The 27,172-nt window shown below is 52.5% G+C and overlaps 1 protein-coding gene across 5 annotated transcripts in view; it reads left to right on the forward strand.

Moving 5' to 3' along the window:
- The first annotated feature begins 626 nt into the window (after positions 1-626).
- Positions 627-27,172, forward strand: part of Stra6 (signaling receptor and transporter of retinol STRA6) — a 31,319-nt gene continuing 4,773 nt past the window's right edge. Inside the window, exons 1-16 of one of the 5 annotated variants that reach the window (XM_021647668.2) lie at positions 627-724; positions 11,040-11,159; positions 14,891-14,957; positions 15,261-15,346; positions 16,398-16,537; positions 16,857-16,880; positions 17,042-17,208; positions 18,791-18,913; positions 21,182-21,249; positions 21,449-21,528; positions 21,732-21,793; positions 23,153-23,315; positions 24,881-24,956; positions 25,595-25,728; positions 26,695-26,812; positions 26,896-26,997. In XM_021647668.2, coding sequence (XP_021503343.1) covers positions 11,056-11,159; positions 14,891-14,957; positions 15,261-15,346; positions 16,398-16,537; positions 16,857-16,880; positions 17,042-17,208; positions 18,791-18,913; positions 21,182-21,249; positions 21,449-21,528; positions 21,732-21,793; positions 23,153-23,315; positions 24,881-24,956; positions 25,595-25,728; positions 26,695-26,812; positions 26,896-26,997 — 1,514 coding nt within the window. In that variant the 5' untranslated portion in view covers positions 627-724; positions 11,040-11,055. Of the gene's footprint in view, positions 725-10,013; positions 10,417-10,573; positions 10,710-11,039; positions 11,160-14,890; positions 14,958-15,260; positions 15,347-16,397; positions 16,538-16,856; positions 16,881-17,041; positions 17,209-18,790; positions 18,914-21,181; positions 21,250-21,448; positions 21,529-21,731; positions 21,794-23,152; positions 23,316-24,880; positions 24,957-25,594; positions 25,729-26,694; positions 26,813-26,895; positions 26,998-27,172 lie in introns of those variants that run through there. The other 4 variants (XM_021647669.2, XM_021647666.2, XM_021647667.2 and 1 more) reach the window with 4 other exon arrangements.

Raw genomic sequence — 27,172 nt, forward strand, 5'->3', positions numbered from 1 at the left:
GTTCCATCTATGAGAAGTAAAGAGCTTTTGTGCCCAGAAGGGAGGGAAGCTGTGACGGACTAGGCAGCAGGACAGGGGTAGGACCTCCTGAGGCTCAGGCTTTTCAGAAGAGCCCTAGCCTCAGTTCTGCAGAGGTGGTCATGGCATCTTGCATGCCACCACGACTGGAGGGCACCCACATTTTACTTGGGGAAACTGAGTCCAACCATGCATGGAAAGACAGGTCTGGACTCCCATTCTTGACAGCTTTCAAAAGGTTCAGACCTCAGGGGAGGCTGTCCTGGGTTGCTTATGTGGAAAAAGGTGGAGGGAACCGGTAGTCTCAGAAGGCCGGCCTCCAAGGCACCTTCTGCAGCCCCAGCACGAAAGCCCTAATGGGGCGCTGGACTCTCCTTTCTTCTGGAGAAGAATGGGCACTCAGAGGCCGATGGGGTCTGGAGGAGCCTGGGTCTGTAATTAGCCACCTCAGAAGGCCTCTTCCTGTTTCCCACAATGATTCTTTTCAGCCTCCCTGCCAGCACCCCTGGGCTCCTGAGGGCTCTTAGGCCCCCATCTCCAGGCACCTACTTCCCACTCCCTCTCCACCCACCCACTCCCAGCCTCTGCATAGAGCTGAGTTCTTAGCAAAAGCAGGCACATCTGAGAGTCCTCTGGAAGTTGCTGGAATCTGTGGCCGAGATACTCATCCCCTTCCACAGCAGAGGAAACGAGACAGAGAGGACAGGTGAGTGGGCTCAGGTCTCCTGATGCCCGGGCTGTGGGACCCTAGATCACCCCACCTCCCCATAGGCCTGCATCCTGCACACACACACACCCTCAGCTACCCCCAAAGCTTTCCTCCTTCTCAAGCCCATTCTTTTCTTCAGGTCTGTCACTGGCTCAGAGTGTATCAGGACTGCAGAGCAAAGCATGGCAACTAGTCCATCTTCACATCACAGACTGAGAAACTGAGGCCCAGCTCGTAGGGTTTGAACTTATAATCACTCAGCTAATAGGTGGCAAAGGCCCAGTTATTATAGAAGCATGGTCCATTCCCACCACAGAGGGGCTGGCTACCTGGAAACTGTCTTCTGTGTGGTACTTGTGAGCCTTTTCCCCTCAGAGTGAGGCCCCCCTCTCTCTGAGCTCAACACTGAGCAAACCAAGGGTGACATGGACATTCCTGAAATCCTCTGGCCATGGCTTTAGCAGGATAGGAGCTGTGCAAGTAAGCTGGGGCTCACAGGGACCCTGGAGATCACCCCTGCAAACCCCTTCATCATCAGCTTTGCCTCTGAAGGCTAAAGTTCCAGGGGTGGTGGGAGGGGAAGGGGAGGGCAAGCTCATTGGCAAACTCAGCAGCACTAGCCTTTGGGAGTCTGACTGGACTGCTGGGACGCCAAGCAGGCTCTGGGATCCAGTGGTGGCTAGCTGGCTTGTGAATGTAGACTGGGACCCTGTGGACTCCAGGCCTCCAGGAACTCCCGACAGACAAAGCAGGTAAACTGCAGAACTAAGCAGGAGCTGGGGGAGGGGGCTACCAGGGGAGCTGGCCTGACCTGGGGCAGATGGAGGCAAGTTGGGGCTGAAACTTTTGGGAGGAAGAAGCAAATTTCATAGGGAGGAAAGGAGGAGCTGTGCATGCGTGTGTGTGTGTGTGTGTGTGTGTGTGTGTGTGTGTGTTAGAGACAGACTGAGGCAAAAACCGGTTAGAGAGGTGAGGCATGATGGACTAGGCCATGGTAAAGTGCTTGTCTTGCAGAGAGGCCCTGGAATTTGATCCTTAGAATCCACATAAAAATGATGGATGTGATGGCATGCACCAGTACTCCTAGCACTGGGGAGGCAGAGGTGGGAGATCCCTGAAAACCTAGTTTAATTGTGAGCTTCAGGCCAATGACAGGCACTGTCATGGGGGTGGGCAGCAGTGCTGACAATGACACCTGAAGTTGCATACACCTATACACACATGAACACCCACACAGACAGGGAGGGAGAGGGAGAGATGCACACATGCACATTCACATAAAAAAGGAAAGACAAGGACATATCCTAAAACAGGCATAATTGCTTACACATGTAATCCTAGCACTCAGGAGGCAGTCAGGAGGACTGATGCAAGTTCAAGGCCAGCCTGAGGAACAAATTTTATAAATAAAGTAAAGATGAGAGGAGATAGAAATACGTTTGGGAACAAAGAAGGAGACCACCACTCCAACTGAAGGGTCTGGACAAAGCAAAGTACTTTTGATCAAGAGGGTGAGCTCAGAAGATCAAACACATTGAGACAGGAAGTGCACTGGTTTTTATTCTAATCAGGTGATGGCTGTGTCTTTCCCCCTTTGGCTGGGGTCTGACCTCACAGTCTTAATTCAATTGGCTAGTCTGAAAAGAACTGGCACACTGGAAATAATGGAAGGGGAGGAAGTCACTTGCTTCAGGCCATCAAACTCCTGGAATACAGCAGCTGGCCTTTGTGTAAACAAAGATTTTACTGCACAGTGTATATGGGACAGTAAAACATTTGCCTAGAAGTCTTACAAAGTGGGAAGATAAAAAAACTTGAATTATTTGTCATAAATACAAGTTTTGTAGTGTTTGATAGAGAAGACGCATATCTGGCATTTCTTACAGAGGGAAGGAAGGAGAGACAGAAAGATGGGATGGAGGGACTGATGGACAGGGACAGACAGCCAGGTAAGACAATGAGAAGGAAAACAAGTTTACTATTAGAGATGGACAGACAGTGAGCAGACAAGCTGCTGGCCACTTGGGTTACTGAACTGAAGGGCTCTTCCCCTTATCCCGGTGTGGGTCTCCTAACTCTAGAGCGGAGCAAGCCCAAGTTATAGGAAGGGATGTTCCCAGGGATGGAGCAGTGTTCTGTAAGGGAAATGGGGATGGGGAGGTATTGAGTAGGAATCTCTGACCTAATTTCTCCCTCAGTTACTGACCTGCCACATTATGTGATCTCTGTGGTTAACTCTCCTTTGGCTGTGATAGATCATGGAACCACATGACAGACTATTCACATTATGGTCTAGCCTCAGCTTAGCCTCCATCTTTGCAGCTTACTGCTCTGTTCTACTTAACTCATGATGTTTGCCTTACAGTCCCAGAAGACTTTTTGAGATCCAGCTTTTTTAGCCTCTCTTAAGAACGTGTCCTAAGGGTTATGCTCAATAGACTAATAGTTAGTCTTAGGGTTGCATCTAGCTGCAAGGGAGTCTGGGGATCAAACAACACTGCCTGAGAGTGGAGTCCACTCAATGCAGCTACATGCTGCCCCAGCTTCTTACCTACATAAAGCTTCAGCACATCCTTACACTTTCCTTTTACTTATTAAAAGATTATACATGTGAAAAAAGTTTAAAGCATTGATTTTCAACCAGTAAAACCTTCTGTTAGGTTCACCCCTCCCCCATGCATTGAAGGTGAAGCATGCAGGAAGAAACAGAACAAGAAAGCCCCCCTCCCCGCAGCCATCTGCTTCTCAGGCACCATTTAGGACACATGACACCAATACATGGATATCCTCTGACACCTGAACTGGCATGTCTGATGGCTGGTAACTCTCTTTACAAATGGTTTGCTTGGTGGTCAGTGGAAGACAGCCACTGCCTCCCCTATTGGGACTGTTACCTCTCGTGTGTTAAAGAAAAAAAAAATCCTATATTCAACCTAAGGAAGACCTTTAGGTAACAGAGAAGGAAATGGGGGCATAACTGTTCCTCAGTGAGACCCATCTTTCTACACCTCAAAGCCCCACCCCCCTCCATGCTGAAGTTCAGACTCATAGCTGAACCTTTTGGCTTTCTGATCTCTAAATTCTCAACACCCAGCCTCTCTACTCCCTTCTCTTTCCCACCCCCCACTCCCACCCCCAGCTGCTAAGATCAGGCTTTCAGGCTCTCTTTTTCCCTGATTCTAACAAATAGTCCTCAAGTTACCTCTGTGTCTTTTTAAAAATTCCTTTATCCAGGAGACCAAGAGCCTGCCTGTATCACATGGCAGCAGTGTGACCACTCTGAACAGTTTGCTGTATGCCTGCCAGATTCACCTTTTATGACCTCAGCCAAGTACACTGGTGATTTCTGTATGGCTCTGTCACCAACTACTGGGCAGTGTGTCTTGGAATCTGCCGTATTGGGAAGAACATTCTTCATCACAGTGAAATTGTCCATTACTGTAGACTATCAAAGCATTATGATGGATACCGGGCTTACTGCTTTTAGTTTAGTTTAGTTTAGTTTAGTTTTCTGTGTTGTAAACAGTGTTGGGCTTCTTGTCTGCATATCTGCGAAAGCTGCTTCACATTCCCTGAAAGTAAGGCTGGCAAAGGCGATTCTTTTGGCAGATGGCTTAATCCTGTCTACCTACCAACAGGTCTCCCCAAGAAGGGGCCGTCAGCGCCCAGTCCCAGCCTTGGCTGTTTGTGTTCCTTCTCTGCCTCTCTCCTGCTAGGCAGCTGTGTACCTCACCCTTGGGTATCGTCCACACTCCTGCTCTCTTCTCCTGGGGCCACTGAGAGCCTATTGTCCCCAGGCCGCCCACCCTGACTGACTGCAACAACTTTCATTTTCAAGCTCTCTAGGTCTTCCTCCTGAGAAGCAGGACTCTTTCTTGTCCTAGCTCTCATCTGTTCTTTCCTTACTCAACCTGCCCCAGGAAAGGGATTGGCAACTCCTAGGCACTTTTTTCTGGGCCCCAGGCAGCTGCTTCCCTGCAGGGCACCTTTTAAAGATAAGTATAGTGAGCGGGGTACAAGTACTGGGGATCTGGTGGTGTCCCCATTGCCTTGGGAGTGTGTAGAAATGTGCTAGGATGACAAGAGTGACACAGAGCTGCAGCCTCTTTGTGATGTGTGGAAGAGGAGGGTCTCTTCGGCTTCCCCTTAGAATGGCTCATACCAGAAATTCCAGCTCCATCAAAGTGTGGTCCCCCTCCTCCCTACCCCATGGTTAGGGCCCTCAGCCCAGCTGGGCAGCAGCAGGACGCTGATCAGTTATTAAAAGCTGAGCTGGTGGCTGGGCTCAGTACAATTCATCAGGCGATGGCCTCCTGGGAGTGATGGATGATGACAAATGAGGGTAGGTGGGGGGGGGGGTCCCTGAGCTACCCATAGCTGCAGCTGGGGAAACTCAGCCATCAAAGCCCTGGTTTTTCCAGTGGGGGTGATTCTGAGGGCCAAGGGGATCAAGTTTCAGGCAAATGGTTTAGGGGCGGAGAAACTCCAACACAGGAGACTTGCTGCCTTGTGTGTTGTGTGGGGCCCCAGCAGCTCAGGGGCACAGAGCTGAGCTGGACAGAAGGGGTTGGCCCCTCTGATCCCAGCACTGCAGGAAAGAGGTCTGGGGGCATGAAGGGGCGGGTACGTCTAGGGCTGGGAAGGGGCTGCTTTCTGGGAGATCAAACAGTGGCTCTTAAGGCAGGTGTGGGGACCCTGCTCCGGAGAGCTACTGTGGTCTCATAACCAGCTAGTCTCAGGGATCCCAGATCTAGCAGGGCTGAGACTCAGCAAAAAAGGCTCTAGTTGGCCAGGAGAACTCTGTGTCTCCCCAGATCAGTCGAGGAAGTGGAAGAGGTACAGAAGGGGAAATCAAGGAAGCTTTCAAGGTGAAGTGGGCTGGAGCCAAGCTGGAAAGTTAGGTAGACTGGTGGAGGTATGAGGGGTGAAAACAGAGGGTGGGCCATTCTTTTCGGGAGGGACCAGATTGCAACCGTTGGCATGGCAGGGGACTGGGAAGTGAATGGGAGCTTGAAGAGAGAGAGAGACCATGTCTCAAAAGTCACTTCAGAGCAGGACCCAATTTCTGTCCTGTGGCAGGTAGGAGTTCTGCCAGCACAAAGCTCTAAGCCTGCTTCTCAAGGCCTCACCGTGGTGGTGTCACCCAGGGAGGACATACGGCAAAGCAGACTCCTATGCCCTTACAGCCGTGCAGTCTTCATGGTATTTGTGTCACTCCAAATCTGAAGCCTGTGTAGCACTAGATGCCGCCAGCATTGTCTCGCCTAAAGGGAGGCTCATTATTTCCTCAGAGTAAGAAAGTTGTCTTTGCCCTGAGCAGATTGAGCTCTCCATCGTCACCCATGGTCTGCCCCAACCTTCCTCTCCTTCTGGGAGAGGGAGGGCAGGCCCCTCCGCTGGAACATCCAGCTAGCCTGCTCTGCCCCACCTAGCAAGAGGTGCTATAGGTGAGGAGGCACAGAATTCCGGGAGGCATCCCATGATGCTCTGACCCTCCTGTTTGGCAGAGGAAGAAAGAGAAAGAACACCCACACTTACCTTCTTTCAAGCTTGGCAACCAACAAGTCTGCTTCTCAGCTCACTCTGTGGAGCCAAGATAGTTTGGCCCCTGTGTGTGCTGCGAGTTCTGGGTTTGTTTGATGTGTGTATGTGTGTGTGTGTGTGTGTGTGTGTGTGTGTGTGTGTATGTACATCTGTACAGATGGGCAGACCCCTAATGCCCTGCTTTCTTGGGGCTGCAGAAGCCTTTCTGCTTACCTGCACGATCTCTGGGGGTGTGGACATCAGCCAGCTCCATAATAGAATGAAGTACCCCATGGGCCCTGTATCTTTCTGTGGGATTGGGGTGTAGCTGAGTTTTGGGTGCTGTAGGACTTGGAGCATGTTGCTGGGTTTAGAGTACAAGGGATAGGAAGATGGCAGGTGTTGGGGGTCTGTGGGCTCTGGCTGCTGCTCACAGGGATTGGACCTTCTTCCTACTCCTCCCCAGGCTGAAGTCCTGGGTTTGTTTGTTTGTTTTCAGTGAGTCTGTGTGCCTGTGAGTTTCTGAGGGTCCCCACAGGAAGTATTGGTGTTCTGGGGTTTATTGTGGAGTTCCTAACATGTAAGAGATATTGCTGAGATCTTGGCAGGCCCTTAGAGTTCTGGGGGTCCTTTCGGGGTTCTGAGGATGCTGCTGCCCTCATTCCTTGAAGGTTGCTGTTGGCTCCTTCTGGGCTTAGCACTTTGTCCTTTGAAGATTTTGATAACCACAGGCACCCACGTGAGCCTCTATTCCTGGACACAAACATTCCTCAGGTTTAATCAACTTGAACAAAAACACCAAGAGGAAGGAAGCCTTAACCCAAAGCTTTCAAGGACCAGCTCCATTCCAAGGTTTCTCCCCACCAGGCCCAGATGGACAATGGAGTTATCTGGATGAGGTCTTGGCACTTTGGCATCAGTCTCATCTCAGTCACCAAGGCTCATACAGGCTCTAGTAGGAGGGTGCTTTACCCTCCCTCGCTCTGTGCTCTTTTTGTCTCTTGCATTCCCTTTCTTAGCTTCCTAAGACACTTTGTTCTTGAGGCCATGCCTAGACTGACGTCTCTGACCTCAGGGCCCTATTCCATATCCCCTCAGCCAGGAAGCTCCTAAGATGGCCTTTTCCTCCCTTCCTCTCCATTCTCCTCTGGTCTCTACAGTTCTTTCTTCCAATTGCCTCTTCTCTCCAGCACCGCATCCTGAGGGCAGAAGAGCTGCTGCTGTTCTGCGTGCATGGGCCACTAGGGAGCCAGCTCCTAGGAGCCTATTGCCCAGGACTTTGCTGAAATCCTTCAAGGGCATCTTAGCATCCTAGGCTCCCAGCCATTCTCCTTATCAGCTCGCCTGCGTGGCTAGATGATATGTATATTTTTTTTAAATTTCTCAGCGCAGTCCTCTGGTTTGCAGGTGGGAGGACCACTCTGTTCCTGTTTCAGGCTGAGGAAGAACCTTGGGTTTAAGAAGTGGGTTTGTCTTTAGCTGGAGGCACATGGTCACCCATTACCCATTGATTTTCCTCCGGCCCCACCGGAGTAGAACCAGAGGATAGATAGAAGGCGTGGGGCGGAGGCCTGCTGACTAGCCAGAGCCAGGCTCTGTGGCTTTGATATGTTTTGATATGCTTGCTACAACAAAGTCTAGTGTGGTGCCTCCACATTCTCAGGCCATGAAGTCACTGAAGACAGTCTTGGGGGAGAAGCCACAATAGAAGAATCTGTAGGCTGGGTGTCGCAGAGGTGGGGCTAAGGCCCAAGGGGTTAAAGCTCCACTCAAGGCCTCGGGGGCAGAAGCAACACTTGAGCACAGCTAGACTGCCTCTCCTGAACCTTTCCTACCCGCTGCCATGTGGGAACCTGTCCTGCTTCCTCTGCTAGTGCTGCTCTGCCGCAGGCCCTGACCCGAGTGCCGATTCTGGGTGCATGCCAATAGAGAGAGACCAAGTTCATACTTTACTAATCCCTGCCAGAAAGGTAGGGCTGCCACCAAGGTGGCCACTGCGCCTCCCTAGGGAAAAGGGAGGTGGTGTTTTGAGATACGGGGCAGCAATTGTAGAAAGTTCTCTTGGGGAGCAGATTTGGTACAGAGAGGTGGGGTAACCACCATGCCTGGCTTTGGCAAGGGGCTATCTACATGGGTTCATCCTTGAGTGGACAGAGGCTTCTTCAGGCAGCCTGATATGGTCCCTATCCCCCCTCCCTTCAGGTTTAGTCTGTGTAGAGCTAGCTGGCTCCTTACTGCCTGTCTCTCTCTTTCCTTTCCCCACTGTGTTTTCTGTTCAGCTCTGATGGTTCATGGTAAACTGTCCCTTTCTACCTCTCTGTGTTAAATCTCACAAGATGACCCTATGTCATCAGCATGATGACAGAACTACCACATAAGATATTGGAATGAGTGAATTAACAAGACTTGGGAGGTAGCAGGGAACGCCTCTAAGGCTGGAGGTAGAGGTGTCCAATCAGGAGTGTCTGTCTCGTTCAGGCAGCTGGCCACCACCTAGCACCAAGCTCTCTTTGTTAAAGGTATCACACAGGGGTCGACTGCTCTCTAGGCTGAGTGTCTGTGACCCTTGAGAGGTGAAGGGCATGCTAGGCTCTGTCACTGGAGCAGAGGGCTCGAGCAAGCCTGGCACATTGCAACCTAGGACACAGGACCATGAGTAAAGAAGAGCCACTAAAGCAAAGAGTGTTTTTGCCAGCTGGTTCCTACAGTCTCTGTGATCTTGGAGCCAGGCACTGTCCTAAGGGAAAGAGAGAGAGCAGGGGAGGGAGAGAGAGAGGTAGGGCCCTGTCCCCGGGGAGCTTACTGAAGGCCTGAGGGGCAGCATCTGCCTCAACCCTGAGATCAGATGGTTCGGTGTTGGCTCCTGAGCTGTGTCTGAGAAAGCTCCATCTCAGCAATTCCTCTGTGGGATGAGTGGGAAGTCAGAGCCTTCTTCCAGGAAGACAGGACATTTGGGAAGGAGGCAGTGAAGGTTCATGGGATAGTTAGGCCCTATCCCTGGCTAGTGGCACAGAGGGGAGCTTGTGAGGCTGAGGCTCTGTCTACCCTGGGCATTCACTCTGGAGTTTCCTTCTATAGAGAACAAGCAAGCTCCTCTTGGCTGTGTGGTGACTAGCTGGTGTCTTTCAGAGCTCCACCCAAAGGTGATTTTCCTCAGGAATCCTCCTTACTCCCACAGCTCGCCTATGCCTCCCCACTGCGACCCTCAGGCTCTGAAGGTTTTTTAAACATGTTAGTAGGCTAAGTCCTCTGAACCGTGCTTCCTCTAGTCCCAGAATCCATAGCAGTACTGGCACCTAGTAGGTGGTTAGTAAGTTTCTGTTTGAAAGAATAAATGAATGAATGTGTCTTTAAAAGAAGGTGGGGGGGGTCCAGGGGTAAAGGTGTTTGCCACCAGGGCCCAGTGACCTGTATTCTGTCCTCCCCAGGACCCACATGATGGAGACAGAGAGACTCAATTCTTGTAACTTGTCTTCTGCCGTGGCATATGCTGAGCCCCCAACTACACACACACACACACACACACACACACACACACACACACACACTAAATAAATAAACGTAATAAAAACGCTTTTAAAGCCTATCTGGGCAAGGCTGTGGCCCAAGTCCCCTGTGGAGTACTGAGGACTGAGAGCCTCTGAGTGTCAGGTTGAGCTGAGAAGGGCTCTCTGCTTTGTCTGCCTCTTGCTCCTCCCTACAGGCTGGGTCAGGGAAGGGAGGGGGCAGCCAGGGGTCTAGTTCCTCTGGGAGGATAGGAAAACCCTCACCCCTTCGCCAGGGCTGGAGCACGAACGAACGGCAGCAGGCAGGCGAGGCTCATCTTCTCGCAGGTCTGGTTTGAGTTTGAAGGACTCATTTCCGCCTGTGGGGTGAGTTATCTTCTTGTGAAATCAAGTCTTAAGAACAAAAAGGTTTTACTAGTGCAACACGTGTGTTCTCTCTCATACATACTTAGGAGACCATGTGGATAGGTTCCCTCCCTGCCTCTGTGGCCAGCCCCAGGAGGGTGTTTCCCGAAATGCCACGATGCTGGCTTCTGCAGAGGGGCTTTGCCTACGCAGGAGAGCTTGGGGCAGGTGCTAGAGGTAGACATGGTTAGCAGCCTTCCATCTGTGGGGTCTCATCAAGAATTATGGTGTGTTCCCAGCACTGAGGCTGAAAAGGTAAAGGGGCTGGCCAGGGCAAAGGGGAGCCTGGGGGGATGGTCTCAGGGGAGCTTTGGCAAAACGGGGAGGGCTTGGGCTGGACCCCAGAGCTGGAGGGGTGGGGAGCCCAGCTGTGGGACAGACCAAGTGGAGCCGGCCACAGCCCGCCCACCCTTTCATCTCTGCGGCTCCTTCCTCCTTGGTCCCCCTTTCTATTCTGTCCATGGGTCCATCTGGGTGGGCTTGAGACAGGGAAGGAAGGGGTCTCTATGGGCAGTTTGCACGAGGGAAATCTTGGAAAGTGGTAACAGGTCAGTTGGCCCACTAGGTGCCCCAGCGAGAACCTGAAACTCCAGGGGTGCGGGAGGATACTGCCAGACTGAGCAAGACCGGGAGGGGGTTCAAGAGGAGGCTCCTTTGTGCACCCCTTTCCCAGCCCTCCCCTGACCTGCGGTCCCAGACAACTTTTCCCAGAGAGCTAAAAGCAAAAAAGTAACTTTTAGGATTAAAAAGAAATGTTCCTTTGTTTCAGGGTTTCTTTCTTTTTCTTTCTTCCTTTTTTTTTTTTTTCTTTTAAGCCTCTTTTCACATTTGTATGCCCTTTGTTTTTTCTTTCTGTCTCACCCTTGTCTGGGGTCAAGGAAGAAGAGCTGGAGCATGGCGTCCCAGGCAGCCGAGAATGGAAGCCAGACCTCCTCTGGGGTGACAGATTATGACAGCAACTGGTACATAGAGGAGCCTGAGGAGGTGCAGCCAGAAGGGTAAGTGTGGCATTTGGCTCAGTCAGCCATCAGAGCGGGTTATGGTAGAGAGGTTGCCAGGATAGAGGCAGAGACACTCTGGGCTAGTGTCTGAGACTGGCACTCCTGTTTATCTGCTGTGTGAGGTGAGGCAGGGCACAACCTCTCTGGGCTTCAGACTTTTTGAGGACAACAGTTCTTGAGCCATTATTAGGAAGGGCTTGAGGCCATCTGGCCCATAGCCAGCCAGGATGGGGAGCAGTGAGGGGGTCACAGACCTCTTTGGTGACTGGTATAGGGTTTATACGCAGGGCTTTGTAAGAGGGGAGAGTCAGAAAAACCTGAGGAGTCGCTGAGAGAGACTGTGGCCCACCGTTATCTCTGGACCACTCTGAGTGCAGTTTAGGGAGGTGTGGAGGGATAGGAGGTCTTGTTGGAGCAAGTGCACAGGCCAGCCCAGGGAGGGTGTGCAGGCAGTTCAGCTCACCCTCACCCCATGACTGTCCTGAGAATTCTTGGCCTAGACCCTTCCTATGTGTGTTTAGTCTGGGCACCTTGGCAGAGGAGCTGGGGTTTTCTGTGGCGTAGTACTCCTCTGCTCTAGGGCCAGCTGCCTCTTGTGACCTGGAGCTCAGCTCTCCATTATTGTTCCCGGCTTCTGCTCCATTGGAGGGTTTGAAGAGCAGGAAGGTGAGGGAGAGGGGTGGGGGTGGGGTGAGATGGGGTGGAAGGGTGGTACTAAGCCAGATGTGTGCACATCTGTTCACCATTAAAATTTGAAACTGGAGAAGGAAAAATGCTCAAGTCCTTCCCCAGAGGACAGGACTGCAGCCTGGCTTGGTTGGGGTCACCCAGCAGGGACTGAGGCCCCACCCTGGCCTGAGGGAAAAAGCTGTTGTTTGGAGGACTTAGGCTTCTGGCCACCTGCAGAAGCCTGTGGTCAGCAAGGCTGTGGCTCTCCCTCCCCCAGGCTCCCAAGTTAAGCTATGCAGACAGGGACTAGAGGAGGGGCCTAGGCTCTCCAAGGAAACCTTGCTCCTAACTTGGGGTAAGGACCCAATCAGAAATTGTGTCCTTGTGAGGGTCAGGGACCAAGCTGGGCACAGGCTGGAGGCCAGGTGCCTGGAACCAGCTGGGTTGCTGGGGATCTGTGTGTAATCTCAGAATAAGGTGCGTGTATGGTGGGGACTGCGTCTGGGGAGAGGTCAGCCGGTAGTGAGAAGGGGATTATCAGAATCTACTTATTTAGGAAAAAAAAAACAGTCTAGCCACCCACCCCACTTCTTTCCCTCCTCCCCCAAAGATGAGAAGGGGAAGCTGAGTACAGGGGATTCTCTAGATGAACTCGGCTTCACCTCTCCATGTGAGTCAGACACTCCAGGGGTGTGCGACATCAAAGCTTTGAAGTGTTCCAGGACGCAGACTTTCTGTACCTTAGTGCGCCCCTGCATGCTAGGGCAGAGCTCGGGTGGGGCCAGGGTCGGACTGCACTCAGCCACAGGCTTCCAAGCTTGAGGCCCCTGCTTGCCTTGTGCAGATGGGCTCTACAGCGTCTCAGTGTCTACCCACGCCAGCTTTAGTTTTGCCACGGTCTTCCTCCGGAAAGACTTGTCTGGTGCCAGCCATACTGCTTTCTTACTACCTGGACCCTTCCCACACTCCAGGACTGCCTCTTCCCTTCTTTTCCTGTGGAGAGGCTGACCTGTCCAACTGAAGCCCCAAAGCCCCGGAAAGCGTACCTTTTCACTGCTCGAATCCGATACCCCACAAGAAGCACAAGTTGCACACTCTCCAACTTTAGGGAGAGAGGGATTGCTTGGCTCCTGATTGGAGAGCACACAGTCCATCCATGGCAGCAGGGGCAAGGCAGTAGGTGCTGCTCACATCTGGGCAATAGGGAAACAGAGCCAGATGAATGCTAATGCTCTGCCCAGGGGGTGATACTGTCCACATTCAGGAAGGGCCTGTTCCCCTCTGTTCATTTCCTCTGGAACAACCTCAGACATACCAAGAGAGTGCCTCACTGATCCCTAGGCATTTCTTACTGCAGTCAAGCTGACAATGAAGACTTGCCCTCCTCTCAACTATTTCTCAGAAGCCTGGTAGAACTTTCTCTCCTCTCTACACTCTTTAGCGCCCGTATCTCTCCTGAGGGAGTTCTTTGCCCTACCCACGGTAAGGGCTATGTTATTCTTCCTGGCCAATGACACAAAGCCTGAGTCCTCGCTCATCACCAGTGAACACACTAAACTAAGGTGTCAGCCAGGAGCCTATGTTCAGTGAGGACCAGAGTTTCCTCAGAAAGGGCTGTAAGTAAGGTTTCCAGGGTTGAAGTGGCTTCTAGTTTGATGTGGGCTTATGAGAAAATAGCCCAAGCTACTCCAGGGACAGTGTGCTGTGTCCCCATCCTGGCAAGGATGGAAGCCCTGGGCTGAGCAGGAACTAGACACTGAGAAGGGTTCAGGGACTTGAGTGGGCCTCCCAAAGCCCTGGGGCTGGTCAGAGCCCCACCCATCCCACACACTGCGCTTGGGTGTGGGAGGCAGCAAGACCCAAGTTCACACAGGATCTCCATCCCCTACACTCCTGCATGGCAGGCATGTTGGCTATGGGAGCAGCTTTGCTGGAGCTAGAGATGGTACAGGAAAGACCCACTTGACCCCTCCACCTCACTGTTGAGCTCAGGAAGTCCTGAGAGAAAGACAGACGGAGCGGGGAGGCTGACACAGCTGATCCCAGGGCTCTGCACACACCTTTGGTGCTCTCTGCTATACAGCAGGCAGGTGCTTAGGAGGAGGGTGGCTTAGCTTCCTGGCAAGGAAAACCAAGCCATGGCATAGACCTCTTTCAGTTTCAGCCTTTCCCTACTCCCCACCCCCAACTCCACTCTCCTCCCACAGCTCTCCCTCCCACACACCACACTCCCATCTTCCCAGGCTTCACTCACATAAAACCTCCCTCCAGCTCTCAGATCCAAGCTGAGCAGGCTAGAAAACCATCAGCCCTGGCACCCAGCCTATTTGCTAACCCATCTTTAGTCTCAGGCTTTCTCTGCCACATGACCCAATGGTGGAAGCCTCCTCTTTTGTGGCCCTCATTGAACCCTTTGTTTCCACTGGCTTCCTTCTGAACTACCTTCAGAGTAGGACCTCTGCCAGCCCCCAGGGAGCCTCTGTGGTGATTAGGAAAAGGGATACTTCATTTAGTGTGTTCAGCTCAGCAGGCACAGGACATGGAGAACTCTATGGCCTGGATTTCTGACCACATTTATTTTCTTGGCCAAGCGTCCCTGTGCCGTGTGCAACCTGTTTCTCTCTACACTAACACTCTCAATGAGGTGGAATGGGAAGAGAGAAAGGACCCTTCCAATCCCGGATGAATCAGGCACCGGAAGCAAATCAGACAGGACTAAACGCTAGATTGCTTGATTCAGGTGGTGTGTTCATCCTCTGCTTCGCAAAGGGGTCTGTGGGGCTAGAAGCAGATGGGAGTTCCCCAAAGGTGGATGGATGAGGACCTTGGAGGATAGGAATTGTGAGCAAGGATATTCAGATCAAGTTGCACACTCCCAAGAGTTTCCTGCCTCTCGCCCCAGAGCCAGCACAATTCGGGAGTATGGGGGTCAGACTGACCCTGAAAAGTAGAACTGAGCAGGCTGGATAGGGGCTGAGGGGGATGCTGGTGAGGCTTCCTCATGAGGAAACGCCTTGAACCCTAGATCCAGCTAAACCTGTGGATCGTTTGCCCCACAGGGTGGATCCCCCTTGCCGGCCTAGTGTACCGCCTGTCCTGTACCATGCCTGCCTGGCCTCACTGTCGGTAAGTCCGACCTGCCTTTCCACATGCTGCCAGTCCAGGTAGAGGGATTCATGCTCCTGTTTGGGATGGTGCTGGAGACCTAGTGCCCCTGGGGATGGTTATCTGGGAATTCTCCCCACAGGGATCTCAAACCAGAAGGGCTAACCAAGTCCAATCTCCCAGACTGCTATCTCTTAGCCAGTCCCCAAGATGTCACCTGCATTGGGTGGGTGAGGAGCGTTTCAAGACTTACAAGGACAAATCTTGGGAATCAGATGTGCAGGAAGCCTGACACCCAAGCCCTGCTCTTCTCTCTTCCTCCAGCTCCTGGCTCTGCTGCTGTTGGCCTTACTGGTGAGGCGCCGCAGGCTTTGGTCACACTGTGCTCACCGCAGGCCTGGACTGCCCAGGTTTGTGCTAGGCTCTGGAAAGCCCCACTTGAGGCCCAGCTGACAAAGCTCCTCAAGGGAAGTAGGTGACTTCTTAGATGCTTTAGAGCCAGCTCTGATTTCAGAAACAGCTCTTTCCCCCAACCTACATCCCACCTGGAACCCTCCCAGTCCAACTTTCTTGGCTTAGGTTGGCAGGTATAGCAGAAGGAGGTAGAGGGGCTGCTCCATCCACCCGCTGGAGTGTTCAGGACATGGGGAAAGGGATTGTAAGGGAATGCAGGTCCTGAGTTAGGGTGGCCATCACCCCCGGGATAGTAGAGCAGAGCTAGGAGCTTGCTCAGTCGTTTCCCTTGGGACTATCCCGGGATCATCTGCTCGCCCGGCAGAGCCTCCATGGCTGTGGCTTTCTTTTCCTTTGGCTTTGTAACTCCAGAGAGTGTGCCAGGTGCCATCCTGAGGAGGCAGGAGTGGGCTCGATGGAGAGGGAGACAGCAAGCATTGGAAAAGGTGGCAAGCACAAGCCCCATGGGAACTGGGGACTGCTGTGGAAGCAGCCTGATGCAGTCTGGTGCAGGGAGAAGTCTGCTCTGCTGGGGGAGCAGAATGAAGCAGGGTGGGGCTGTCAGAGCACCAGGATGAGCCAGAGTAGAGAAGCAGAGAACGCAAGCCTGGGACTGCCGTGCCCGCTGTCTGCCCTCTGCCCTGGTCCACACCCAGCTCAGGGAGGCGGGCGTTGCACAAGGATGTTATGACTTTGTGTGTTCTCTGAAGATCTGCCAGCGCAGACTGACAGATCTATTCCCGAGGAGGCGGCTGTTTCCTGGAGCTCCCCCGGGGGGTGGCGCACCTAGAGCTTGTTCTCACCACCTTTCGCCCCAGTGCCCAGCTCAGGAGGGGGGCTAGGCCCTCCCCAAGCATGCTGGCAGCGAGTGAACGGATGGTGAAGAGGCTTCCACTCTACCCTCTGGGCGGGAGAGTGACTACTTGACAGTTTGGGGAGCACAGTGTGGAGGGGGTGAAGGCTCAGGGACTGACTGCTTTCCTGGTATCCTGTCCTTGTCTACGGCAGCCCCGTGGATTTCTTAGCTAGGGACCGATCCTGGACAGTGTCCACTGCTGTCTTTGTGGTCCTCTTCAGCAATCTGTGCCTGTTGCTCCCTGATGAGGACCCTCTGCCTTTCCTGAGCCTCAGCGAAGCATCCATTCCAGGTATCCAGCATGAGGTCCTGGGGTTGGACAGGGCAGGGTGGGGTCCTGGTTTATTAAGGTTGGCTGGGGGGGTGATGGCAACAGGAACAGCTGTCAGTAGGGGGTACCGCTGGCCGAAGAATGACCTCTTTAGATCAACAGACTCCACAAAGGGTGGAATATATTAATAGATCTAGTTTACAGTAGAGAGAACTAAGGGTCAAAGAAGAAAGCAGTGATAAAACAGTACTTCGTTCATGGAGTACTTACTCCGGCACCACAGTAAGCACTTCTTGGTTTGCCTTTGCTAAAACACTGTGTGGTTCCTTCCTTTTCACAGATGGAGAGATGGAGAGGTCAAAAGGTAACATGGCTAGGCTCAGAGAGCCTTTGCTTAGACCCACGCAAAGTGAGCTCTTCTGCACTGGAACAGCTGAGGGGCTTGGAGAGGAGAGGGTCTGGTGGGTACGGGCTGGGTCCTGAGTCTCTCTCTCTCTAGCGTCTCTCATTTGTTTCACTTTCTAGGGCCCTGGAAGCTCCTGGCCCTGCTCTACTATCCAGCCCTCTACTACCCTCTGGCTGCTTGTGCCACGGCAGGGCACCAGGCTGCATACTTATTGGGTACCGTGCTGTCTTGGGCCCACTTCGGTGCTCAGGTCTGGCAGAGAGTAGAGTGTCCTCAGGACCTCAAGGTAACCCTGACTCACAGTGATCTAGGGCAGAAGGGTGACTCTGCCGGTCTCTTCTCCCCTTTGTCCACACTCTAAGCTTCCCTGCTTCCCTCCATTATTCTTGGGATCGCATGCCTTTCAACCTACGCCTGTGTCAAGCTTGGTTGCTCTGGGGTTGAGGCCTGGGGCAGGGATCTGGGCCCTGTCCCCAGCAGCTTTCAGCCTGGGAGGGCAGAATGAAGGAAGGCAATGGCTACAACACCCCTCCCCTGGTTTCTGGGTTTTTCTCTGGGCAGGAAGAATAGATAGAGGCAAGTGCTGAGTGAGGAAATAGCCTCAGGGTCCAAAGGAGAGTTCCAGAACCCCAGAACTAGCTTCCCTGGCTACTGGGTGGGTTTATGAGGCTCCTCAGTCCAGACCAAAAATCAGTGGTGTATCGGTTTTCTAGCCAGACAACCCGGCTTTGAAGCTTCACCACTTCATTCATTCAATCACTACTTTGTTCATTCAGCAAACATTTCCAGGCCTGTGGACAAACTAAAGTTAAGCCCATGCCTTCTGGGAGCTGTGCTTCTAGAAGCAGAGACACAATACACAAGCAAGGTGCTATTACCTAGTGCTAAGTGCTCTGGGAGAAGTGTCGCTTGTCTGAAACTCAGTGTCCCCACCTGTCAAGTGGAGTTGGTAGCACCAATCTCTCCAGGAAGGTGAAAATTAGGAATTTTCTTTAAAGCCAAGCATCATGGATCCCACCTGTAATACCAGTGCTTGGGATGCTGAGGCAGGGGGATTACTAGCTTGAGGCTAACTTGGGCTACATAGCTCGACCTTGTCTCAAAGTCCACCCCTCCAAAACACCAAAACCTAAGAAGCTCCTTTGCCAAGGGCCTTGGATATTGCTCAGCACTTAGAGCTTGGCATATGTTAAATTCTCAAGAACAACACACTGAATTAAAAATCAAATGAATGAATATGGAAGAAGCCAACTCAGGTAGTTCTCACATGGGTGCTAGGGCATGCACAAGACAAGTTTTCAGAGCCTTTGTCTAGTTTATTTTTAAATTTAACTTTTATTTTTTAAAATGTGTTTGAGTGTTTGTCGGAATGTACGAATATATATTCATATATATATATACACACAAACATGCGTATGTATGTATGTATATCATATCCATGCAGCACCTGTGGAGGCCAGAAGTGGGCACCAGATCCTCAGAACTGCAGTTGCGGACAGTTATCAGCTGCCATGCAGGGCTAAGAACCAAATCCAGATCCCCTAGAAGAGCAGCCAATAGTCTTAATCACTGAGCAATCTTCAGCCCCCCTTTTGTCTAGTTTTTGGTAGTGTGCTGCAGAAACTGAGAAAGTGGGTGGCTGATTGCAGGCCTCACTGGAGCCCATGGAGGTCCAGGAAGAGCTTTTGCCACCTTCTTTGGGTTCTGCTTTGGCCACTGGGGCATAAGATGGGAAGTGGCCTAGTCTGCAAGCCCAAGAACCAGAGGCATACTGTGGCTCCTGGGCCATCCCCAGGGCCCTGTGTGGGGTGGGAATGGATCCTGGAAGAAGGCAGAAGGCAGGTCTGATTGAGTGTCTGTCTGTCCAGATCTACAAGTACTACTCCTTGCTGGCCTCCCTGCCTCTGCTTCTGGGGCTTGGATTCCTGAGCATTTGGTACCCAGTGCAGCTGGTACAGACTATCCATCATCAGACAGGAGTAGGCTCCCAGGTAAGGGCGTGGGCCAAGGCTGCTCTAATGCTTGCCTTCTCATGTCTATTAAAATTACACCTCTCTCCCTCTCCCTCTCTCTCCCTTCTCTCCCTTCTCTCTCTCTCTCTCTCTCTCTCTCTCTCTCTCTCTCTCTCTCTCTCTCTCTGTGTGTGTGTGTGTGTGTGTGTGTGATACTCTGGATCCCCAAGGTATTGGGCTGTGTACAGAGTGGGGGCTCAGCAAAGCAGAACTGAATTCAGGGATTCACTTCTTTGAAACTCCTGAGGGTTGGAGCAATGAGCTATTCAAGAGTCCTGTGACTGCAGAGTTCTGCAGATGTTGGGCTGGTCCAGGAAGCTCACTCTGAACTGAACTGAACTGAACTGTTGAATGATGTCAGATGCAAGGCTCTGTGTGTGTGTGTGGGGGGGGGGTGAATAGTGGAAGAGGCTTCCTGGAGGAGGCAGAGTTCAGGGAGAGTCTGAAGGACAGGGAGGAGCTAGAGTAGCAGAAGAGTGGACAAAGGAAAGAGCTGGATGGAAGCGGTAAGGCTGTGCTGTTCATGCCCACACACTTGTGCCTGGGGCAGAATGGAGCCCATAGGAAATGCTCTACAAGGCTGAGGTCTGTTGGAAGAGGGCTTGCTTATCATGCTTAAGACCTTGGGTTTGACCCTGAGCACCAAGTAAGCTGGGCACAGCGGCTCCCAGAACTTGGGAGGTAGAGGCAGGAGAACGAGAAGTTCAAGGCCAGCCTAGGATACAAAAGATAATGACTTTAAAAAAGAAAGTATTGTTGAGTTGTTTGGAGGGATGGGCGCTCTAAATGCTCATGACGAGAGAGCATTTTTGAAAATACTAAGAACTTATCAAGAAGGCTTCTTAAGCCTCTCCCATATGTCAGGCACTGGCTGGGTGCTGGGACTTCAGAATCCCCTGGCTTGGACTTCCTACGTGTGGAATACCCTGCCTGGCAGGGAGATGGACACAACAGCAAACCCAGTGAGTTTGTAGCCATAGGAATGTAGATGCAGAGCTCACAAGATGTCCTAGGGAGTGAGGGTTTCAGTGTGAGGCCCCTGGTGGGGTGAGTAAGGCCCAGGCTGGAGGGAAAAAGCAAGGGCAGAGAGATGAGTGAGACACCCCTGCAACCCAGCCTGGCTGAGTTTCTCTGGGCACAAGCATGGACTTGAACAAAACAGCTCCCCTGCCTGCCTGCTGACCTAGGGCAGGAAGCTGAGGAGCAGGACCACCCAAGATGCTACTCCTTTGGATGCATCCTGCTGGGGTCACAGATCAGCAGAGGTTTTGGTAGGCACTGAGCTAGATCTAAGGAGAAATGAAGAGTATGAAGAGGGGGAGCCTGTGGCCTCAGGAGGCCTACCTGGTCCAGGAGGCCTCTGCCTCTTGGTTAGGCTCCAGATGTGCTATCCACACGCAGCAGGCTCCCAAGTGCTCACCACTTGTGCCCTTCTGATAGTTACATTCTCTCTGTGAAGTCTAGGGTCCCTCAGAGGACACAGTAGCCCAGGGACATGTATCTAGAGACCCCTTCACCTCCCAGGGTTTTCCCTGCTCCACCTCCTCTCCATGGCAAACCTCTCCTCCAAATTTCCAAAGATATTAAATCCTTTTGGATATTAGTCAGAAAGATCTAAGCCACAGGGGAATTAGCTAAGCTTTGAGCTGTCCCACCCCTGCCCTGGGTCCCCAAGTTGCCTTGGCAACAGGTGACCCTGTGCTGTATTTTCCCACTGAGCGAGACAGAGATTCATCCCCCTTCCCACGGGCCTCTGCCACTGCAGGCAGCTTAAGGCCTGGAATGTGGCTTGGGTAAATGCCATTACCCTGTGATCTCCCTGGAGTAAGCTGTGGCAGGAGGGGAGCCAAGTGTATATGCCCTAGACTGGCACCATCTTGTGTCCTGAGCAGTGTGAGCCCATGGGGCCCAGGCTTCCCTTGGCCGAGAGTCCTGGCTAGAAGGGGCCAGAGAACTGAGACTTGACTAAGAGGGGACCTAGGAAAGAACTTCCCAGCATTTCAGGCTCCATGGTAGGAATTTGGCTGGTCTTTATTTTCGGAGAATGTAGCTTTCCAGGGTGTGACCCTTTTCCCCATAGGTCATAGGTCAGCCTCCCCACACTCCACCACCACTGTCCTAATCAGGAAGCATTGCAAAAACCACTTGGCATCCATTCATTCATTTATCCAGTATCCTAGGCCAGGGTTCCAAGGACTGCTGGCCACTGGTGGCAGGTCTTACACACTTCAACACTTGTCCACACAGGGGCTGCAGACCAGCTACTCCGAGAAGTATCTAAGGACCCTCCTTTGCCCAAAGAAGCTGGAGAGATGGTAAGGTCTGGGCATACCTCAGTAGGCGGGGGGATGGGGCTCAGGAACAATGTGTGGGAGGGTGGGACTGGATGAGGGCTGTGGAAGAGGTTCATGTTAGTGGCATGGTGTTGGGAAAGATAAAGAGTGACCCAGTGTGGAGGAGGCCTTGAGCAGAGGCCTCTCTCCTGAGGCTCAGCCTACCTGGATCTGTCTGCAGCTCCCGCCCTGCCTCCAAGCATAGCCTCCTGTCTCGGGCCTGGGCCTGCTCCCAACACTCCCTCTACACTCCACAGCCAGGTACGTGGCACAGTGGAGGGCCAGGATTAGGTTGAGCCTTCGCCCAGAGAAGCTGGTGGGAAGGGTCAGCTCATTCCAGAACCCTCATCCTATGTAAGGGCAGCAGCCAGTTCTGGTCAGGGGACACACTGGCCTGGCCTGGAAGGGATGGGGCAGAGGCTGGGTCACATTGCTCTCTATGTGCCTTCTTCTGGTGACTGCAGGAGTCCGCCTGCCCTTGAAGCTGGTGATCTCGGCCACTCTGACAGGAACAGCCACTTACCAGGTGTGTCCTGCAGTTTCTAGTGCCCATTGTCCCTTAATCCCTGTCCTCAGGCTCCAAAACCTGGGACAGCTCAGGCCTAAATCAGATCCTCAGGTGCCCCACCCACCCAATCAGTTGTTCTGCCTCTTGGAAACACTAGTTTACCCTGTGGGAGGGATGCCAGCCCTCAGCAGGTTCACATAATGACTCACAAGTCACAAAGTCACTTCAACACGGACTTAAAATTCTACCTCCGTTGTTCGCCTCCTGGGAGACCTTGGCCAAGTTTTTCCACCTTCATGAACCTAGCTCATCTGTAAAATAGAAGAAATAAAATCCGTTTTCCGCATTGGGAGGACTTTGTGAGTTGCCGTGTTTGATAAATCACCAGCACCTTTAGCATAACTCAAAACCAGGTCAGACACCCAGGGGCTCGGGCCATGGCTTAGCTGATAGAGGGAGTGCCTAGGATACATGGAGCCCTAGGTTAATGCTAGCACCACATAAGCATAAGCCTGTAATCCCAGCACTTAAGAGGTAGAGACACAAAGCTCAGAAGTGCAGGATCATCCCCAGCGAGCAACAAAGCGAGTTTGAGGCCAGCTTGGGCTAGAGGAGACCCTGTCTCAGAAAACAAACAAGCAACAACAACAACAAACAAACAAACTCCTGGCATGATGTAGGTCTGGTTTCTCTTCATTTTACAAATAGGGGAAATTAGTCGTAGAATAGCTGACTCAGCCAAGATATTCTTACAGCTAATATGCCAGGGCAGCCAAAAATTGAACCAGGAATGTCTAGCTTTCATACTCAATTGTTTTCTTTACCATGGAAAAGTTGGAATCTCTCTCTCACACCCACCCATGTGTGTGTGTGTCCCCCAGGATCATTCCTTAGTTGCTGATCCACCTTGTATTTTCAGACAGGATCTCTCCCTGGCCTGGAGCTTGCCACGTAGGCCAGGCTGGCTGGTTAAGCAAGCACCAGGCATCTGCCTGTCTCTGCCTCCCCAGTGCTGGGATTATAAGCGGGAGCCACCATATCCAGTTTTTTACCTGGGTTCTGGGAAACAGAATTCAGGTTCACACTGGCATACCAAGCACTTTACTGACTAAATTATCACCCGACCCCAAATTGGAAATGTTTATATTCTGAAGCTTAGATAGACAAGTAGAGGTAAAGAAATAGCTACGACAGCCCCGTCTTTGGCCTGTTGGGCTAAAGCCATATACACATTCACGTCACATTCTGCTTGAAGGCAGAACAACTCGCTCTCAGGGCAGTGTAGGGGCATGTGGCTGCAGCTGGCCACCTTTTCAGGGTGGCAGAGCCTGGTGTAATACTCTGGTCCCCGCCACCCTCATGGTGGGGCTTTTCCAGGTGGCCCTGCTGCTGCTGGTGAGCGTGGTGCCTACCGTGCAGAAGGTGAGGGCGGGGATCACCACGGATGTCTCCTACCTGCTGGCTGGCTTTGGGATCGTGCTCTCTGAAGACAGGCAGGAGGTGGTAGAGCTGGTGAAGCATCACTTATGGGCTGTGGAAGGTGAGATTGCTCGGTGTCCCTAAAGGTCATTGCAGGCACGGGAGACAGGCCACTGGACCTGGTTATAGCCTGCCGCAAACACACAGGATGCCTTCCTGCTCTGGGTCTCCACTCATCTCAAAGTAGGGGCCAGTTGGAGCTTCCATATCTCTTCAGCCTATGACCCTTACCAACCCTTGCGACATCTTCCTCTCCCCCAGCCCCAGTGTCTTTGACCAACTCTCTAGCTGTTGTGATGGAGAAGCCCATGACTTCAGGGTGGGGAAGGAAGAAATGACTAGTAGGTGGATGGACCCTGGGATTTATGGGTAATCCTTTTGGCCCAGGCTGCAGTCTGGCAGGGCCCCTGATTTCTCTTTCCAATACTTATTTATCTGGACTGTTGCCCTCTCCACGCCTCCCATGAAACAAGCCTCAGGCCTGGAAACACCAGCTGCCTCCTTCAGTGGTCTGATATACCTTAAAGCTACCTCCTACCCATCTTCTAGCCTTGTGGGGGACACATACGGAGGGGCTGGCCTCAGGTTGTGCAACAGGGTACAGTAGATAGAATTAGATCCTTGAAGCCCAAGTTAAGGCCCCTTCCACCTTATCACAAAGCCTGATAGTCGTGACTCATGGCACCTGGACCATTGCCCCATTGGAGGTTCCCTTGTTGAAATGAGCATTCTGGCTTTGGGGGAAGAGCATGCAATGGTTGATGGAGGTGTTTGCATGTTTTCCTGACACCAGCCTTGTCCCGCCGGCCAGGGTGGGCTGGCCGTGTAGGGCAGAGTGGAGTGTACAGAGGCATGAGCTGTGAAGCTTTCCCAGAGCAATTCCTCTGAGAGACCTTGTGGGCTTGCTTGAGGGTCTGGGGTGAGGCAGGCTGGCATGTGGGCTCGGAGCATGTCAGCTGCACTCACAATGTTCTTTTACATCTATTCAGAGCTTTCTACCCACCATGACAGGGACTGTGGATCTGACTGTCCCACTGTGTGTGTGGTCAGGGTTGTGAGGCAGAGAGAGAGGAGGAGGGCCTCACCCAGAGGAGATAAGTAACAGCTACCGCCTCCTTCATTATGGTGGACGGTGGGGCGCAACTCTCTGAGGCCTGAACAAAGCCACTAATACAAGCGGGGATGGGTTTATGGCCAGGGTCATCTGGGAGGTGGGCCATACCTCATGGCCATAGAGTGAAGTTTGTGATTGTTACAAGGCTCTCTTGAGGGCCAGCCACATGGGCAGGAAGAGAGGAGCTGCGGGCAGATGCCAGGTAGGAAGGAGTCTCTCATTACAGTGGGTCATAGCAACAAAACCTAGGTGAAGGCCATGCCGAGGCTCAAAGCGGCCCTCTCCGTCTATTGGTTGTCATATGTTCCTGGGGAGGTCAAAGCTGCCCTTTCCCTCTATTGGCTATCATATGTTACTGGGGAAGATGGGGCCATAGAGGATGTCAGGTCAATGTTGGACCCAAGAACTGGCTCAGGGGCTCAGTGGTTTTCCCTTACAGTGGAGTCCAGGGGTCTGAGGTTCTAGAAGATCCTCTAGCCCTTGACCTCCCCGGCTCTCTCTCTCCCATCCAGCATGTTACATCTCAGCTCTGGTCTTGTCCTGCTCATTAACCTTCCTGCTCCTGCTCCGCTCTCTGGGGACACACAGGTCAGTGACAGGCCATGGCACTCCGGTACAGATATAGGGCAAGGATCCAAGACCTGAACACTTGAGGGACCCCAATGCAGGAGTGGAGAAGCCTCTGAGGCCAGGCTGCCACAGAGAGCACATTCCCCACCTCCAGATGGGAGGAGAAGGTGGAGCTTGCCTGCCCCAGGGGTGTTTCTGGTTGTTCTCAAGGTCTTTGAGGGGTGGGAGAGACCACAATACATTGCTGGGAAGTCTGTCTGTAAGAAGGGACCTTCGGAGGGCTGGTAATAAAGAATCCAGTTCCAAAGGACGAAGAGGCTGGGGTACTTGCAAGGCCTCAGAGTTCCTATTCAGGGACTCTAGACTACAGAGATGGCCCTGTTTGACCTGGCATTAAGACCCTCTGCCTTGCCTTCCTTCCTGGTGGTCCAGCTGGGTACCAATTCCATTCCCTGTGGTGCTTCAGGATGTGTCCTCTGTCTGGAGTCTTCCAAGACTCTACCTACCTCGCCTCCTCAGGAGGAGCACCCTGGATTGAGTTAACCTCCAGGCTCCTAAAGCCCTGAGGTTCCCTGGTAATGGCCAGATGCTTGCCCTGGGCTACTATTTAAGGGTGTTGTGTTGTTCCCTAAGGTCACTGTTTGTTCTCAACCCAGGGCCAATCTTCAAGCACTGCACCGAGGGGCTACCCTGGACCTGGGTCCTCCTCTCCAGAGTACTCACCCCTCTCGCCAAGCCATAGTCTGCTGGATGAGCTTCAGTGCCTATCAGACGGCCTTCACCTGCCTTGGTGAGCTCCCTTGCTGTGTCCCTAGAGCTGGGCCCTGGTGGGAGGGATGGGTACCTGGCAAAGGTTTTCCTGGGCTACAAAGGGCAAGAGTCGTAGAAGGAATCTGCTGCCTCCCTTACTCTCAGGAAGCTTGCTCGGGATGTTAGCGTGGGAGCCCCTAGAAAGGGAGGCCCTTCATATGAAGGGGTTTCTGGGTAGTTGTGGGCAGGAGAACCTGGGTCTGGCTGCAGCACCTTCAAGGTGGCACACGGATGCTTCTGTAAGAGAAGGGTGGCCGTAGTGAGCTGCCTCGAGGTAGAGCTTCTCATTCCTGGAGGAGGCAAACAAGTTTCCTCGGGCGTGTGAGGACTGCATAGGGGTGCTCCCTGAAACAGTCTGGTCAGATGACCCTCAAGGACTCTTCTAGACTATGTCTCAAGTTCTCCTCCTAGATACCATAGTGCACAACACACCTGAACTCTGAGGGACTCGGCCTCTCCTGCAAGTCCGAAGGCCAGACCTGGCCTTCAGAGCTCCCGTTAGTACCCGGGGGAGAAGGAAAGGTGGTGGGGGATGGAGAAAATAGTAGAACTAAAAGTGCTTCCCATCTTGGTCAACCATAGGCCTCCCAAGACCTTCTGTATATATCATCCCAGGTGACTGTGTGGCCCAATGGTTTTCATAGCTACACCCAGGACCACAGGTGCTAAAGCCCTGATTCACAGTCACACACATGCTCATTTAAATGGTAATTATGCCCGAGAACTCAGATCAATTTTAGGGCAATACATGGAGTCTGAGGCTCCTGAAGTATTACAACAGCTCTCCAAGGGACTACGATCCTTATTTTATAGAAGAATAAACCAATGCTCAGGCAGTGACATGGAGTGGAAATAGCATAGAAGCCCTTGACTCCCTAGAGCACAGGATTAAGCTGGCTCCCACAGAACCTCTTGTCTGTCCCCTTGTCCCTTCTGCCCCCTGCAGGGCTCCTGGTGCAGCAGGTCATCTTCTTCTTGGGGACGACAGCCCTGGCCTTCCTGGTGTTTGTGCCTCTGATCCATGGCAGGAACCTCCTGCTCCTCCGATCCCTGGAATCCACATGGTGAGTGAGGCAAAGAGTGGGGCTCTAGGACTTTCCAAAGGGCCCAGTAACAGCACCCCTTTCCTCATCCTACCTACACACAGGCCCTTCTGGCTGACTCTGGCCTTGGCTGTACTCACACAGAACACAGCAGCCAACTGGGTCTTCTTAGACACTCACCATGGATATCCAGAGCTGACCAACCGGTAAGATGGCCCCCGAGTTAATGGTTCCCTCAGAACCCAGACTCCTCTCTTTCTGTAGATTTTGCACTCTAAAAATGTCTCTGTCTTACCTGTCACAGACTCACTCTTCTTCCAGGAGATTTTGGGGTGCTGAGAACCCACAGCTTTGCAAACCCAGGGCCTAGTGCATGGCAGA

The sequence above is a fragment of the Meriones unguiculatus genome, chromosome 1 (genome assembly GCF_030254825.1).
Source record: "Meriones unguiculatus strain TT.TT164.6M chromosome 1, Bangor_MerUng_6.1, whole genome shotgun sequence".
Lineage (NCBI taxonomy): Eukaryota > Metazoa > Chordata > Mammalia > Rodentia > Muridae > Meriones > Meriones unguiculatus.